General features: G+C 40.5%; 1 protein-coding gene across 1 annotated transcript in view; it reads left to right on the top strand.

Annotated features, from left to right (window-relative positions):
- Positions 1-17,418, top strand: part of gcgrb (glucagon receptor b) — a 46,406-nt gene that overhangs the window by 18,159 nt on the left and 10,829 nt on the right. The window contains exons 3-7 of the mRNA XM_027282363.1: positions 12,334-12,481; positions 12,617-12,713; positions 12,831-12,938; positions 16,291-16,379; positions 16,687-16,793. Of these exons, the coding sequence (XP_027138164.1) occupies positions 12,428-12,481; positions 12,617-12,713; positions 12,831-12,938; positions 16,291-16,379; positions 16,687-16,793 (455 nt within the window). The 5' untranslated portion in view covers positions 12,334-12,427. The remainder of the gene's footprint in view (positions 1-12,333; positions 12,482-12,616; positions 12,714-12,830; positions 12,939-16,290; positions 16,380-16,686; positions 16,794-17,418) is intronic.

Here is a 17,418-nt window from a genome sequence, read left to right on the forward strand (position 1 = left end):
ACACATCACGTTAACAGCTCCGAGAGCCTCCACATACTGTACATTGGCTGATCTGGCCAGTGGGTGGAGAGGCGCTGGTTTAAATTTCTAATTTATTCAAGAATCAAGACTACACAGTACACAGCCTGTGGCGTGAGATAAGAAATAACAGTTGGTAATATAGTGCAGGAGGCGTGTGTGTTTCTGTCAAATGAGGCATAATGTTCCAAATGGAAATGAGATCACTTATGGTAGAAACTGGATCACATGTTGCATTCACATTACAAATGTAAATATGACAGCATATTAGAACCAATACTTGGTCACTCTTTTCCATCAATAGGGATGGACTGCACCAATGGGCACTGTTGGATACACAGTTAAATGGTAAGTGGACTGTACTTATAGAACGCCTTTCTAATCTTCAGACTACTCAAAGCGCTTTTGCACTACATATCTCATTCGCCCATTCACACACATTCATACACTGATGGCATTAGCTGCCATGCAAGGTGTCTCTTTTTTCTTTTTTTTTTAGGAGCCAACCATTCATACAGTATACATTCACACATTAGTGGATGGCCTGCTCTACCTCCTGACCCACAGCCGCCCTAGTTCATACAGCAGCAGCAGTGTGTGACATCTGGACCATAGGTACAGTCCAGTTTCATGCCACATGATGCACAACAAAAGGTCCCATAGAGTTGCATAACCAGGCTCCCATTATGTAATTCTGGAAGGGCTTTTGTACCAGCGTCCACAATTTCTTTGTCCATGACGAGCATATATACAACTTTTTAGTGTAACACATCTCCCTAACCTTGAACCTCTTACTAGCACTTACATAGTTAATAGAAAAATGGTAAATCAATTCAGCGCTATCTGTGGTTTTGAGTTTTATTCAAAGTCTCTATACACACGTGGTTCACACACGGCTGTCCTCGCTTATTTTACTCTTCAAGGTATGGTCACATTAAATGTCCGTACTGTCACACTGTCTTTCTAGAACATTTGAATAGAACACAGCCACCCTTAATATTATCAGCACTCTTTGTGCTCTGATACATCAACACATCTGCGTGACCTCGGCAAACTCCCAGCACAGCTCTGCCCACCTTCAACCTTTAATCAGCCAGAGTAATTGAAAACACTTGTGTGGGTGTGCGAGGCCTTTAATTGTTTTAAGATTCGATTCCTTTCTAGCCTGGGAAGGCCTGTTTCAACACCGTCGCCAGACTGAGCAGAGACACCTGGCTGTTACAAACACTGCTTAGGACGGCTGCAGTTTCTCTGCAAGATGCAAGCCTGCAAATCTGAGAAGGTGGTGTAGATTTTTAGCTTAAAAAGCATATTTAAGTGCACCAGAATTACACAACATACATTTGAAAAACTCAATTACTACTGTGTGAAAATGTTTAATGCTTAAGTGATTAGAAATGACATCATACCCTCATTCTTGGATGGAGTCCACCTAAAGTTTTAGATTGACATTCTACTCATCCAGCTTCCATTAGAATATTGAAAGTAGTAAGTGCAAGTTCACTTCTTTCTTTATGACTGTTGCACATCTTCATCCTTTACCCTACAAAACATTCATGTCAGGGGTGGAGGCATATTTCAATAATTTGGATTCAAATCGTAGACACGTATTTTACAACAAAAATAGTTGGTCCATGTGTGTCTTGTCCTGCAGTAATTTAACATTTAATCAATTTAACACACAAAGATCATTTGTTTGGAGGACACCTGTTTAATCTTTAAATTAGTGACTTGAATTTATCACGACAGACACGTAGTTTGACGTTGTGTTACTCATTTGAACGTCTCTGAAGACAACATAATAAATGTGATTATCTGTAATATGATTTAGAGCCAGCACTGAAAGACTACAACCAAACAAACTAAAATGAGTTCTGAAATAAAGCCTTCGAGATGTAAACGCATGCACACACACTCTCTTTGTGTCTCTTCCCCTCTAACACACACGCAAACACACAGAAAAAGATGAAGCTTTGTGCCTTTCTAGATGCCTCTGGCACATATGGGTCTATTTAGCTTCGGCAGAATTACCTAATTATGTTTCTTTACTAAATCCAAAATGTATCTCATCTGACAGAGAAAATTGGACCCAAACTTCATCTTTGGTCTTTGCTTTATTCACTTTGTTCACAAAAAGAGAATTAATTACAGCAACACTGTCAATGTGTTTCTTCAATTTATTCTAGATGAAGTAGAGTCAAATGGATCAGAAACTGTCTTTTCTTTTCAGTTTTGACTAAAACATTTCATGTACTGTGAATAAAAATCAAATAAAGTCACAGAAAAGTGCAACAAATCAGTTATTTTTGATGAAAGCAACAGAGTACCCTCCATCCTTCACTGCTATATATAGTAGTGGAGGATGGAGGGTACTCTATTATCAAATAGAGCTTTATTAGATAGCTAAATAAACATTTGAATATCTGGATGTCCATCACAAACACAGACAAAGTTTGATGTGATGGACAGAAAAGACTCATTTGGGGCAGATAACTTTTCTTGACTGTCAAGAGTCCTGTGTCCCAGAATCAGTCAAAGTTCAGCACAGATTTCTTACAGTATGAACGATTTAAAGATTCAACCAAACAGTAAGAGACCAATTTGAGCTGTTCTAATTATATCAGTGTGTTGAAGTTTGAGAAGAGTAAAGACTACTGACCACCAACAAAGTGATGGGATCTCTGTCCATCAGATGTGTACTGCTCAGATAAAATATTACGCAGTGTTAAACTAAGACTGTCCAAAACTTACATATGTTGATCTTTACCTTGTTATCTTCAGCGGAAGTGAGGAAGAAAGAGGAAGTGCAATGATGTTATTTTAGAGCCACGTGTTAAAGGTTTCCAAAGAGGCTTTGCCTCCGAGTTCAGGCCTGTTCAGAGTGTTATGGTTGTAAGCAACAGTGGACACTACAAACAGCCCAGTTCCCATTTACTTTTACTAGTCAATGTTAGTGACTGTCATTCCAACCTTAGTAGTTATTACTGTAACCGTGATAATGAAGGTCCTGAAACCATAGTCAAGCAATAATTTTATACCGAAGCATCAACTTTCCATAAAGCTTTTCCTTAAAACGGAATTATTTTTACAACAGTGTTTTGTAACCAACACAGACAAATGAAATAGACAATTTTTTGTGTCAGAGTGAGATAATGCTTCTTGGTGTTGTTCTTGAGCTCATGGATGAATTATGTATTTTGTTATTGTTGTGGAAATTTTCTGCTGCTGGTGAAGAATGAAATAGAGACTTCTGCTGGCCGACAATACAAACAATATATGCAAATACAATTGAATAGCACATTTTAAAAAAAAGTGCTTTTTAAATAATAATAAAAAAGTAAAAGTTTGTTTTGTTCATTTCGGTCATGTCACCTGGGGTTTGAATGCTTTAGCTAAAATCTAACAACAGCCAAGGTTGCTAAGGCAGGGAGGGATGTGAAGCTCTGAAAGACAATGTCAAACTGCTTTTCTGTTGAACACATAGCAGTGACTTTGTAAACAGCATACAGTTTTCATTCAGGAGAGATAATGACTTATTTTATCCAAATTGTGACATTTTCTGCTATTTTCTGCTGTTCGTCGTGGGTTATGGGCCAGTTTACTTTGAGCAGGTTGATTGGATGATGCAGGTGGCGTTTTGTGCTCTATGACTGCTGTGTGCTCTGTTTTTCAACTAGTTTACAACTTGTTAGTTGTTTAAAAAAAAAAAAAATCATCTCTTCACCTCAGTTTTGAAATTGCACAGACTTGAAATGACAATATCACAGTGACTTCCAAATTATAGATTTCTCCAAAACATGTCAGGTATTTATTTCAAAACAGAATAAAGAAAAATGTTCTGTCTGTTGGGAAAAGGACCCTGATAGCTGTGTGTTTTACCCCCACCATCATCTTGTGTGTGTTTTTATGTACTGTGGTCACAATGTGGGTGCCATGATTGCCTTCAACTATTCCTTTAAACAGCACACATGCTTGCATGTCCATATACACATGTGACCTGTTGAAGCTGAACAGCTACATAACAATTTCAAAGGTGCAAGGTTGTTAATATTTAATACTTCCTTCCTTAAATGCAGCAGCATTACCTTCTGTGCATTATCAAGCCCATAAAAAGAGCCATAATGTGTAGCTTTGTGCACCATTCATGTGTGTTTCTGTCCATGAGACAGAAATACACCTCATGTGTCCCTCATGTTTGTGGCTGTCACAGGTGTGATGGTGTGTGTCGGGAATGTTTTTATCAGATGTGCCTCTAGCAAAAGCATGACAGAAAGGTTGGGTGGTTAGTTTGGATATGATACACACTAACACTAACATACTCACTTGTGACATTTCTCCCCACAGTGATCAGGTTGTGGGAGACACTATGGATTGACATCTGTCCTTTTGTACATCCGTGTGCTGATTGTGTATATATCACCTACCAGTATTTATCAAGCACGCATTACTTAGTTGAGCCTGGTTGAGTTGGTGATCAGTTTTATCTCTGTGTGCAGTAGAGAGTTTGATCAGGATGTGTTTAGAGGCTGCAAGTGTGGATTGGTGGCAAAAAAGGAGCATTATGCCCTCCAGTGATACTAACTTAGAATGCCTCCAGCTGTACGCTTTAAATCAGGAGTCAGCTGGATTTAGTTCACTTTAGTTGGAGGATTTGTGAACGCCACAGCATCAGTCGGAAGAGCTGTGTTGGTGATTGTCAGTGAAGTATCTCTGAACTGTGGGCTTGTCTTGTTTCATGTTTTTCCATGCAATAAAAAAAGTTATATTTGGGTGTGGAGGCTTTAGAGTTGTTGGAAAGCACTTTAAACAATGCTTATTTGAGAAAATAATCTAACAAATACATTTTTTTTTTGAGGGATCTCTCTTCTGTGGCTCTTCCTGAGGTTTCTTCCACCTTTTTCCCCTGTTAAAAGGTTTTTTTGTGGGCAAGTTTTTCCTCACTCGAACCGAGGGTCTAAGGACAGAGGGTGTCTCTCTCTGTACAGATTGTAAAGCCCTCTGAGGCAAATGTACTTTTTGACTTTGGGCTATACAACTCAAATTCGATTTGATTTGATTTGATTTGAGAGGTAATGAGTAATTGATAACATTTTTATGTAACTTGTCCTACACTGTCAAGTACAATATCTCAGATACTGCTAAATAGTTTCGGAAAATACCCCAACTCCCTTGGTATGAATGAAATAAGAACATTGATACTACTCCCATGTCCACACTACAAATATGAAGAGGCAAGGAAATAGATAGCTTCCAAAGGTAACAAAATACATCTCACAGCACTTCCTAAACCTCACTAACATTCTCGAGATTATGTGCAGGACTATTTGTCAGCTGGTTGCAGTGATGTTTCAGATTTTCTTTTTCACACTTAGACTTACACTTACTTTGTACATCTAGGCAGATTTTTGTTTCCCTTTGGACAGAGCTAGCCTAGATGTTTCCAACTATTTCTAGTCTGTGTGTTAAGCTAAGCTAATTAGGTGCAGCTATATATTTATTATACAAATATCAGTGTAGTACCGATCTATTATCTAATTACTTCTCATCTAAGAAGATGAATGTCATAATGTCAAACTACGTCATGCTTCATTCTGGCTTTTGAAACTGGCACTGATTGGTCGAAAGGGGGCATTACGTCTATTTGTATTTGTCTGATTGGCTTAGGGGATGGCAGTAGCTCAGTCCATAGGGACTTGGCTTGGGAACCAGAGGGTGACTGGTTGAAGTCCCACATGGACCAAAAATATGGAAGGTGGCCTGGTAGCTGGAGAGGCCAGTTCACCTCCTGGGCACTGCTGAGGTGCTCTTGAGCAAGGCACCGATCCTCCCCAACTGCTCGCTGGGCACTTCTCAGGGGGGCTGCCCATCACTCCACCATCTCTCTCCACATTTGCATTTCTATGCCCCTGTACCTTGTACTGCATGTGTGTGTCTGGGCCATGTCAAAATAAAATAGAGTGAAAAAAGAATTTCCCCATTGAGGGATTAATAAAGTATATCTTTTTCTTCGTCTTCTTATGTTAGCACCTTTTCTTCCCCTGAGCCAGCTGCGTCAACTTAAGAGTACATTTTATGAGGTCTTATATTTTTTACTTATTGGTTGTGTAAGTAGTGTTTGTGTGCATGTGTGTATTGGCTGGGGAATGTGGTATCATATGTTTCCATAGTAGAGAGGGTGTGTACGAAAGCAATGCAAGGCTGAAAGGGGAATATACACAAAGCAGGATATCTGTGGTATAAGTGAAGCATTTTTATGGAGGAGTCCAGGGAGCGCATGGCTGAGGATTTAGGGTCTGGCTTTTGGCATTCTCCACGGGACACTGAGAATGGTATGTACTGGCCAATCCTTCTTCCCATGTGCTCTCCTTCTTTCTATCCCTATCCCTCCTCTTCGTATGCACACTTCTCGTGTTCACACACAAATTTTACGATGTGCATCTAGACACTGCTGGGTTCATCAACACCCACCGCTGGACACTTGCCTTCCGTTGCAACATTGCCATGAGTTCATTTTATTCTGAATGTGGCTATCAGCTCAAAGCCGCTCCGACCATCTGCCAGTGACTCTGCAGTATCCAAACTTGTTTCCAACACAGATGTCTTCTGTGGAAGTGGAAGTGGAAGTGGAGACGATTTGAGTATGATATTTTCATCAGTGCTTGGAGCCAAACTATCTTCACTATGTTAATTAGAACCATGAAGGACAGAGCTGTCACTGCAGGTCACGGAGTTCCTTAGCGTTAGTGCTTATGTGCTTTCAGAGTGTCAGCTACTGTCCAATCTAAGGTGCTGACAGAAAGCATACAACTGAAGCTTGTTTGTCAGATTCTCATTTGCTATCACTGCGTGTTTCCCACTGCACTGACCTCCTATATGAACCAAATCAGACAGGAAACAAGATGGTCAGACAAATCTCCCCTGAGAAAGCAGTAGAAATAATAGCGAAGGAAATGGGATGGGGTTCTCTCAAGGTTTTGGCTGATGGCATTTTTTTCCCACTTCTGACAAGCCAGTATGCTTCTAGTTGGCGAGTTACAAAGAAAAGTGTGGGAAGGACAAGGAGAACTTAAGATGAGAGGACAAGAGACAGAGGATAAGATAAAATATGGCTCTTGCTCGCTTTATGAAGCATAACTATTGCTGAAGGAGCAGTTTGTGGGTCACCTCTGTCACTGTAAACGCACAGTCACACGCCTGCATGCTCTCACACACATACTAGGGATTGTTACTACTACAGAGGGCTTGAAAATGGGCTCACAAAATTTCTGAAAGCAATATTAAAAGAATAAGTCTGCAGCCTTCAAGGACCTCAAGAACTGTGATGTTCCCACTCCTTCACTTGCATCCAAGTGTTTTACTGCTTGGCCAGCAAGCACAAGTTTTAAAGATAGCTAAATGATGACTTGGCCACCTTGCTCTCCTGACTTAAAGCCCATTAAAAACCAATGTGCCCCTCTGATGCGTGAAACCAGCTGTCATGGAAAGCAGTACGGATCTTTTGTGTTTCAGTGAAAACTGCTGACAGTGAAATCAGTGCGTTATCCAGAATAACCATGCAACTCCCTGTTTCTGTAAAGACATGCTGCTGTTAATGTTTTTTGTTGGTTTTATATTGCAGTGACTTGAAGTTCAATTCCAGCTCCCACCTTAGATTTAGCATCCCTAGCTGAATGGTGGTCAAACAGGAGGTTAAATGTTGAATAGTACACAGCACTGTACGGTAACACTGTAACTACATGGCCACACTAAAAATAGCTTTTTTTTAAATTTCTTTAATTAGATTATTAGAAACCTCAGACATGTAATTAATTATGACTGGCCAGAAGCAAATTAACAATTCCTTTTTACTGGTTCTTTCCCAAGTTTGATATGCGCTAACTCTCCACTGGCACAGACATGCAGGGAATAGCCACAGCATATGTTGCCAAACTAACTGCCAGCCAGAAATGGAAGTATCGCAGCTGTGAATAGTGTAACAAGCTTTACTTCTCTACTGTGTGACAAATTGTAACTTGCTTTAGGTGGTGCAGGTGGTGACTCAACTGACAGGGACTGAATTATGTTTTTTTCCCCCTGGGGCCTACAGTAGTTGTACTTTCTCGGCCGCTGATGATACCTGCTCTGTACTAATTGCTTTAAACAGATATCTGCACATGAATACAGAAAATAGGTAAGGGACAAGATTTTAACTGAAGCATTCTGCTTTCTGTTTGTTGTCTGAGACACATCTGGAGGTCTGGTGTTGGTTGCATGCAGGTAAACAGTCCATATGGAGGTCAAAAGTGGCGGAACGCATTGGTTTTTATACAATCCAAAAAAAGATTGGCTATCAGTGATGTAGCTTTTTATTGTTTTTTTACACAAAAAAAAAGATAATGAAACAATATCCATGATCCTGATAGGACCTGCTGGACCCAGGACACTGAGATAGACCCATAGACACACATAGCAGGTGCACAGAAAACATTGGGCACCCACAAAAAAAAATAAATAAATAAATGTTTGTATTAAATTGTGTGTCTGAAGAAGTGTGAACAAAATTTATGTCATCAGATCGGACTGGTATGTAATATCTATGCTGGTGGCAGTGAGGCTACAGGTACAGTACAAATCACACATGAAATGCAGCTTTAACCCATTCAGATAACCCATTTATATACTAAAACTACTGCAATGTACACTTTAATAGCACAGCATTTTCTCCAGACTACTTTAACGTAACCAAGGAATATTACTGCAGTCTTGAGACTTACTGAAGAATATCACCCAATATTGAACAACATTATGAAATAAAATGCTCACTAATGCTGTGCCTGTATAGCTGCATGCTAAACAAACAATACACACCATATCTTTCTTTATTTGCAAGACAGACTTTCAATGTGCTGACACTTCCTACTGTTCCAACGTTACACCTTCAAAAAGTTCAAAGCCTTTTGAAAATATCCATGAAAAAGTAAACATCAGTAACAACAAGTCAATTACACTGGATAAAAGAAGTGGTAAAAATAAAGGGAAAAAAATAATAAAATAATGAAAGAGAAAGGAGAAAAGTCACGCAGAGGAATAATATTGGCGCTTTTGAGAAGCTGGCTCTCGGTGTCCATGTGGGGCAGAGCAGCTCACCGAAGCAGAAACAACATAATTACTCTGTTTAGCTCCATTACAGCCACTGCACTCCTGTCTCTGTTACCACCCACATACTCTTCATACTCATTGCCCGCTCCTCATCACATAGAGAAAGCTTATTAATTTAAACAACATAATTGGGAGGTGCTCGTATAGTAGCACAGATATGTATGTATGTATAACCTTAAAAATAATGGGGAAAGCTCTATTTTTCTGATACGTGTCATTACAGATCTTTAGTTTGTTTGAGGACAATGTCCTTGATGAGCGAGATGTACATTTTCTCAGATTTGCTGTTACACATTCCCACTCTACTCCCTCCTGACTCTCTTCCTGCTCTGTGACACATTGTGCACTTAAATGGAAATGTGTGGGAGGCGAGAGGCATGGCCTTACGTCTAACACACAGATATCGATGGAGGAAGAAAATGAAAGGAGCTACTCACTGAGCTTGTGAGGGGGATGACAAATGAAACAGTGATGTCTTTTATGGATTCTTCAGGGTGTTAATGAGTCAAAAGATAAAGTGTAGTATTGTTGTCAAAAGCGAGAGGCTTCTGTGGCTTCATCTGTTGATCATTTGCATTTTGAGCTAAATATGCAAAGACTGTGATGATCTTTTTCACTTCCACTTCTTTCTTGCCCAGAGACAGAAGGGAAAAAAAACATGTCTACGTGTGTGAATGTGTGCTTTTGTATGCAAGGGAGAATAGGGTAAATGAACAATGCAAATACTGGTTTAATCAAATATCCCATGGGACATGTAGCTGTTACAGTGATCATACACACGCGAGACATATGCATGCAGATTTGCATGAACAGCGCATTATTCGGGAGCATTGCGAAGTAATTGCTGTGACTCATATGAGCTGATTGTGCTCATACAAATCACTTGGCATGGTTCTGTAGATGTTTTCTCGCTTTCCATCCCTCGCTTTGTCTTGCTTCTTTATAACACGCACAACTCTGTATTCATCATATGATTATAAGAGAGTGATGGTTTTTTAGTTCATTGACAGAAAGCCATTTAGCAGAAAGATTTTAACATATTCACCGAAAAACAGCAGGATTTGATTAGTGGCCTAAAAAAATGGCCATGTCAACCCTAAGACTTTTGAAAATATCATGCATGCCACACATACTGTAATTCAATGGCAGTATTCTTGTCTCTTCCCCAAGTTAAAATTGATCCCTTACCTTAACCAAATGATCATTTAACCATGATTATTCTAAACCAAATGTTTCAGTCTAAACAAGTTGTAATCATGCTCCTCGGCACAGATGTCAGATAAATAGAAAATACAGTCAACAGAAACCCACCATTGTCCAAATTCACAGTTACTCCCTACAGTAACAGATCATGCTTTCTTGCAAAGGTAGTCTGCACTAAACACTAGTCTATTCTGATGGTTGTGCAGTCCTGACAACAACTTGCATTTATGTAACATTGTATCTAGCCTGCGTCTACAAAATAAGAACTCCTCAAACTACATTGCAACCAGTATATTTTAAAAACAGAGGCTGGAAAAGGCATTAGGATATTCTCATTCCACAACATACTGGTTTGTGTGTGTGTGTGTGTGAGTATGTAATGTGAAACCTGCTTGGAAGGTCAATAAGGCTCATCAGTTTGAGACTATCCTGTGATAATGCGCTGCCCTCTCCTTGTGTGAAAACAGACACGCAGACGCTAGCTGACCAGTAGTAGCACACATGTGCACACGAACACACACACACACACACACACACACACACACACAGACACACAAATGCTTGCACTCGTATAGCCAGCTATCCATGAAAATCAAGTAAATCTCTATGTGGCTGTGCATATCAGGGGGATTAGGAGATGAAATTACATTAACTGCACATTACAAAGATCATATTGAACCAAAAATACATGTTGGCTGAAAAATGACCCAACGTAAAATTGATTTTATTTATAAGGCTGCATAGTTCATATGTATATGACAGACTGATAATTGACCCTTGAGTCTTTAAATGACTTCTATTCACTTACCAGCAGTTAGATACCAGCAATTAAAAAAAAAATGCTTAGCTGGGCATTGTAGTTTTAGCTGCGGGATAATACACATTTGGTGGTATAGTAAATATTTACTGCAATAGGATGGTATCCAACAGTGTGCCTGGTTGGTTTAAGCAGTTGTTTGATAGAGTTGCCTTAGCCTAGCGCTGCCTCAATAAAGCTCCATCGTATAATTCATAATTCATATGATAAGCTATATCATTCACAAAAAAATCCCTCAGTGTATTACATTATAAATCACCAAACATGTGGATAACATGTAGAAGCCTGTAAACTGTCTCACTGGCTTTGCTGCTCAGTCGATAAGAGCTGCATGTGGTCGCAAAAAGGAAGGTTATTACTGTAACACAGCACAAGATAAAAGGTATATGGCAGGACAACAACACAGCAGCAGCTCACCTTATTGTTACTTGCTCTGTTGTCCTTTTAAAATGAAAATGCTAATCTTTATGCTGTGATGACATGACAGGTTACGGATGTTTGGTCTGGATATCTGTCAGACAAACACACACACACACATACGACGCACACAAACAAACACACACAGCCTCGTCAACAGAAGCACAGAGACTGGAACAGAATGGAATTTGAAACGTTTTAGCCAAAAATGTTTCCATCGTCAAGGTGTTTTTTGCAGAAACGTTTCAGATTTCGTTTTGTTCTCCAACTTCGTGGGTGAAGACGGTCAACTGATGCTGCAGGAAATGCACCTGACATAAAAAAAATCAACACACACTCACAAAATTCAGGCTTTTTACAGTTTTGACAGTTCTAGATGTGAGGGTAAGTGTAGCGTGTCCTCCCTCATCTTTTCCTCTGACACAGCTGCTGTCCAATCCTGTTCTCCATTCATGTGTTGAGACTATCACGAACAATGCATATGTGCAGCAATTTGGGAATTTTGTTTTGAGAAATTTGTATAAAAAGAAAGTTTTGTGTTGCTTAATAGATGGTCTTATATTTACAGCAGAAAATTTGCTAGTCAGTATATCACTGATTGTTGCTTGTTCTTTCTGTTCATTGATTCCCTGTATCTTCATTGTTTCACTCCATTTCCCTTTTGGGTTTCACTTAAAAACAGCCACACACACTCACACCTGCTCTTCCAACTAACAACCTTCTCCATATCTTATCTGCAGGCCACACGGCGAGATAGGGCCGAGACCGCCTCATGTGTCAGGCCTCTTATGTGTTCTGGTCCCCACTGACCCCCATCCTCCCAGCAGCAGTGGGATGTCCCAGGTGTGTCTCCTCTTGGCCTTGCTTACGCTCTGCAGCTGCACAAAGGTACGTTCACAGCCTCTATCTCTTTTTCGCACACCCACACAGAGACGTCGCTTTGATCCACTGCACTCCGTCTCTGACTGACTGTTAATTGCTGAAACTTGATATGAAGCTTTAGGAAGTTCCCTTTTCCTGCAGGTCTCCTCGACTAACTCCCTGGAGCTTGTGAAGGAGCAGTGGAGCAGCTACGAAAACCAATGCCTGGACTACCTTACCGCCACGCCCCCTGCCACAGGTCAGGCCCTCTCCATCCAGCATGAGGTCATGTCTGAATAAAATGCACACTGGAGAATGAAGTAAGCCTGACGTGGTGTGTGTCAAAAGGAGTTAATAGATCACCTTTCTTCTGCAGGGCTGGTGTGTAACAGGACCTTTGACCTGTATGTTTGCTGGCCTGATGGACTTCCAGGAACCACTGTCAATGTCTCCTGTCCATGGTTCCTGCCATGGTACCGGAAAGGTCAGTGTGAGTGTGTGTGCACAGTATATGTGAGGTGTATGATCTACACATCTACACAGTTCCAGCACGGTGTTCACTCTCTGCTTCTGCAGAGGAACCGGGATGAAACACAGACCTCACCTGCTCAGTCAAGGCAATCACTTCCTGTTCCACCAATCCACTCATCAGCCACTCTTTAATTTCTTTTTTCAACATGGCTTTGGTAATAGGGACGTTGAAGTGAACAGCTATTTCTGCTAATTCATCCTTCCTACAGCCATGTATTTGTTCAACTGTAGGATGCACCAAAAACGCTTCCAAACTAAATTTGCCTGCCATGGTGCTCAGCCGCCAACAGCACTCACTAAAGAGGACAGTTCGCAATTAACCAAACAAAAACAAACCTATTGCAGTATCAATTTACGATTATTTCTGATCCTGGACGAGCCCCTATTTATGTTACGACCCGGCTCGGTATGTGAGCCGTAACATTGAATGAGATAAGAAATAAGGAGGAAAAATGACACTTGCTCTAGGCTTGTCCGTTTATTTATCTTAATTTAACAAAAGGACGTGAGGGAAAAGGGAACAGAACGGGCACACGAGTGCTGTTTAAAATAACAAACAAATATAACAAAAAGAGAACTCTAACAGAGCCTATACCTTACTAAACCACAGGAGAAAACCATAAACAAAAACCTCACTATTTAACCTATCGTTATCAATAACAAAAAACATCAAAAACAGCACCCCTTAATCTAGTAAATCTAACAGAAAATCTCTTCATGAGTAATCAGTGGAAATCAAAACTAAATTCTGCCCAATCCCAAAACTTCCGACACCAACCTTTTCTAGACACAAAATACAAGGCAAGCTTTTGAAAAACACACACACACAAAGCCGCCACGGACAATTGGACACAGCGGATTGGCTAGGCCGGGAGAGGATGCAGAGGGCGTCGCACCAATCCCAGTCCTCTGGGTTTCCAGGAACCAATCCGGTAACGGCCCCGGCACACCTCTATTTACCTACTGGGATAGACCTAATGGGGTGAAACGGTGGCGGCCGTAACAGAAGTAAGACAGCATATAATAAAAGCAAGAGAAATGAGTACTGTGACTGTCGATTTGCATAATTATTTAACAAATACAAGCATTTAATTAATAAATAGATTTTTTTATATTAACAATAGAGGCTTCGGACTGACAAACTTACAGAAAAGAAGATGCAGAATTATCAACCAGTGCCTAATTGCCCTCAGCTAAGTGCAGCAAATGTTTGTCAGTGTTTTTCAGCTGGTTGTTTTTGAAGCCACAACTTTAATGAGTTGGTTCTTACATCTCTCATAATTTCCAGTCAGAGCAGACAGCCAAGCACTGATAAACTGCCTCTGCAGAACCTGCTTAGCACCAAAATGCAGAGTGATGACTAGCTAGTGAACAGCCAGATATTTCCACAGGAGTTGGAGGAGACCAAAACAGAGCTAAAATGAGAGAGTATTGGACTTACATTCGCCAGGTGGCCAGAACCGTGACTCTAAATGTATGCTATTGATGCTCTGTGTCTGCTTGATATGTAAATAGGAAACGGAGGTATCAGTGTTGTGTTCAGAGCTTGTTGTGCTGCTTCAAAGTGGCCCAAAAATCTATTAAGGCTGCTTCAAGTGTCAAAATGTCTGTCGTGATCAAAGAACAATGTGTGACAAAATAAACTCAAACTCAACATCATCAGATGATAACATGCAGCTATGTCGAGGCATTCACTTTTTGTCATCGGCACCAACTCAAGGAACTCCTCTCTGATAGCCAAAGTCTCATCAATACCACAAATGCATATGGCTAGTTAAACAACATTACTGACAAATGACTTTACTTTGTGCTTTACTTTGATCTGCCACAGAGTTTCTCATCAGGCTGATGTTGGCAGGAAGCTGGCTTTCACAGCTGCATCGCCGATCTTCTGTCTATCATTAAAACAGACCGACTGTTTCCTAAAACCTGCAACGATTCATTTATCTTCACTGTTCTCTTGTCTTTGCAAGTTCTTGTATTTTTTGTTGATGATTAGTCTGATAGTGACATATATTCTTTGAGCACTGAAAGGTGCTGTGAACACACATTCATTTCCCTCAGTGAATAAATAGGAACTGGTTCATCTTTCTTGGAAACGCCCACAATCTGTGTCCTCTTTTCTTCTTTTTGTCAAGACATTTTCCACCAGCTGTTGCTACTTTTTCTTCTTTTTGTCAAGACATTTTCCACCAGCTGTTGCTACTTGAACGATAGATAGATAGATAGATAGATAGATAGATAGATAGATAGATAGATATGCCACACCTGTCAGGTGGGATGGATTATCTCGGCAAAGGAGAAGTGCTCACTATCACAGATTTACACAGATTTGTAAACGATATTTGAGAGAAATGGTTGTTTTGTGTATATAGAAAATGTTTTATATCTTCATCTCATGAAAAATTTGAGCAAAAACAAAAGTGTTGCATTTATATTTTTGTTCAGTGTACTTTATTGATCCCACAACGGGGAAATTCACTCGCCACAGCAGCAAAACACAGTGAACAGACGTTTGGCGGTAATGTGTCACATCATTGCCTGTATGCAAGCATCTGAGATCCAACAACCTGGTATTTTTCTGTGGACAGAGCTATTCAAGCATAATTTTCAGAAACACTAAAATTATGTTATTAAACTGCCCGATAGTTTTGTCAAACTTGAAGTTGAAGTACTACCGTCTGTTTGTTTGAGAAACACAATGATGGAGCGCCAAACCAGGGACAAGATGTGAGAAAGAGTTCTTCACATTGCTTTCATTCAAAATCCTCCTGTGGAGTGAATGAAAAATGCAAAATAATGGCAACACAGCTCATCGCACGTCCTTGTCATTAATTTGAAATGAAGATAATAAAGAAATCGGCATGCTGTTGTGTACACAGTGTTTTCAAAGAGTGCTTGTGGCAGTGTGAAGGTCAAGTTAGTCAGCTATCACTGTACTGCCAACCTGTTAAGACTTAACACTGTGTCTGTGGGAGCAGCTCACCTGTCCTGTGGAGCTTGGTCTTTCAGGTGGTTTGGAGGCTGTAAATGGTGTGAAAGTGAGCTTGTCTATGTGTGGAATGGCAGTTACACATTGCAGTGCGTGTGAAATAACCCTACACCACCTCTTCCTGCTTTTTGCTGTCTTAAAATGTTTAATGAAAATCTTTGGATTGGATTTTGGACTCAGACAAATGAAACTTGGGATCTAGGAATCTGCTATATATTATATTTTGTTGCTTGGGCATTTAACTTATTTAATTGTTGAGGTACACATGCTATCCTAATATAAAATCTCATATTGTGTGTCTCTGTGTGAACAGTTCAGCAGGGTCTGGTCTACAGAGTCTGCAATGAAGATGGTCAATGGGAGGAAAAAAATACCAGCGAATGTGAGGACGACCCTGGTGAGGTGTGTGTAGCCTATACATTGCAGTGTTTGTTTCTGTGCATGTGTGGGTGTGTGGGTATGCGGGGAGATCAGGTGTGCCTTGTGAAGTAATTGTTAGCATGTTTGATGCTGCTTGCAGTGGCAGATGGTTTGATGATATTGTGACCACGACTGATTTGACACGATCTGATATGACTCGGCTGTGTGAAAATCCTCCCATCTGCTCAAAAAGGACCTAAATTTAATCTACTCTCCCTCTCTTTCTCTGTAGTTGTGTGCGCATGTGTGTGTGTGGTAACCGACTCTGTCTCTCCTATTGGTCCTGCAGCATCAGTATGGTCGCATCCTCAGTCAGTTACGGATCATGTATACAGTGGGCTACTCGCTCTCCCTTGGAGCTCTGCTACTGGCCCTGGGAATCCTCATCACCTTCAGGTACAACATGTATAAGTATACATTTATTATTGTAAAGGAGGTGATGAACAAAGAAGAAGGGGGAAGTGGAAACCAAGAAGAAAGGAAAGAATGGAGAGAAGGGGATGAAGGGAAAAGATGAAGCAATAAATGAAAAAGGGTGAAAATGGATAGAAGAACAAAAATAAAAAGGGGAGGAGTGAACCAACATAGACAGTATAAACATGGATGTCATAACCAGGACATCACCCACAGGTTTCTGAAGAGCCATTTTGAATCTCAGTGGGTGGTGGCTCTGGGCGTTGGCATTCTGGCAGCCATGCCTCTGTCACCTCTTGGCTAATTAAAAAAAAAGGGCAAAGACGGGGATCGTCTGTGGACCAGAAGCAGGCTGAATGAAGCCTGGGTGCTCAAGCAAACTACCCGAACGACACCCACTTATTATTCAAAGCGGCCACTCTGTTAATTTTGCATAACCTTAAGCCTTAATATAATTTGAATGGATGAGTTACTCAGTGCAGTTGTCATTAATGGAAAATTAGCCATGTTGCAATATGGAGACTGATGGAGACTGACACCTTCTGTAGCCAGCCTCAAGTGGCCATTCAGGAAACTGCAGTTATTTGCACTTCCACATTTGCTTCAC

This window comes from Larimichthys crocea, chromosome X (assembly GCF_000972845.2).
Source record: "Larimichthys crocea isolate SSNF chromosome X, L_crocea_2.0, whole genome shotgun sequence".
NCBI classification, from domain to species: Eukaryota; Metazoa; Chordata; class Actinopteri; family Sciaenidae; genus Larimichthys; species Larimichthys crocea.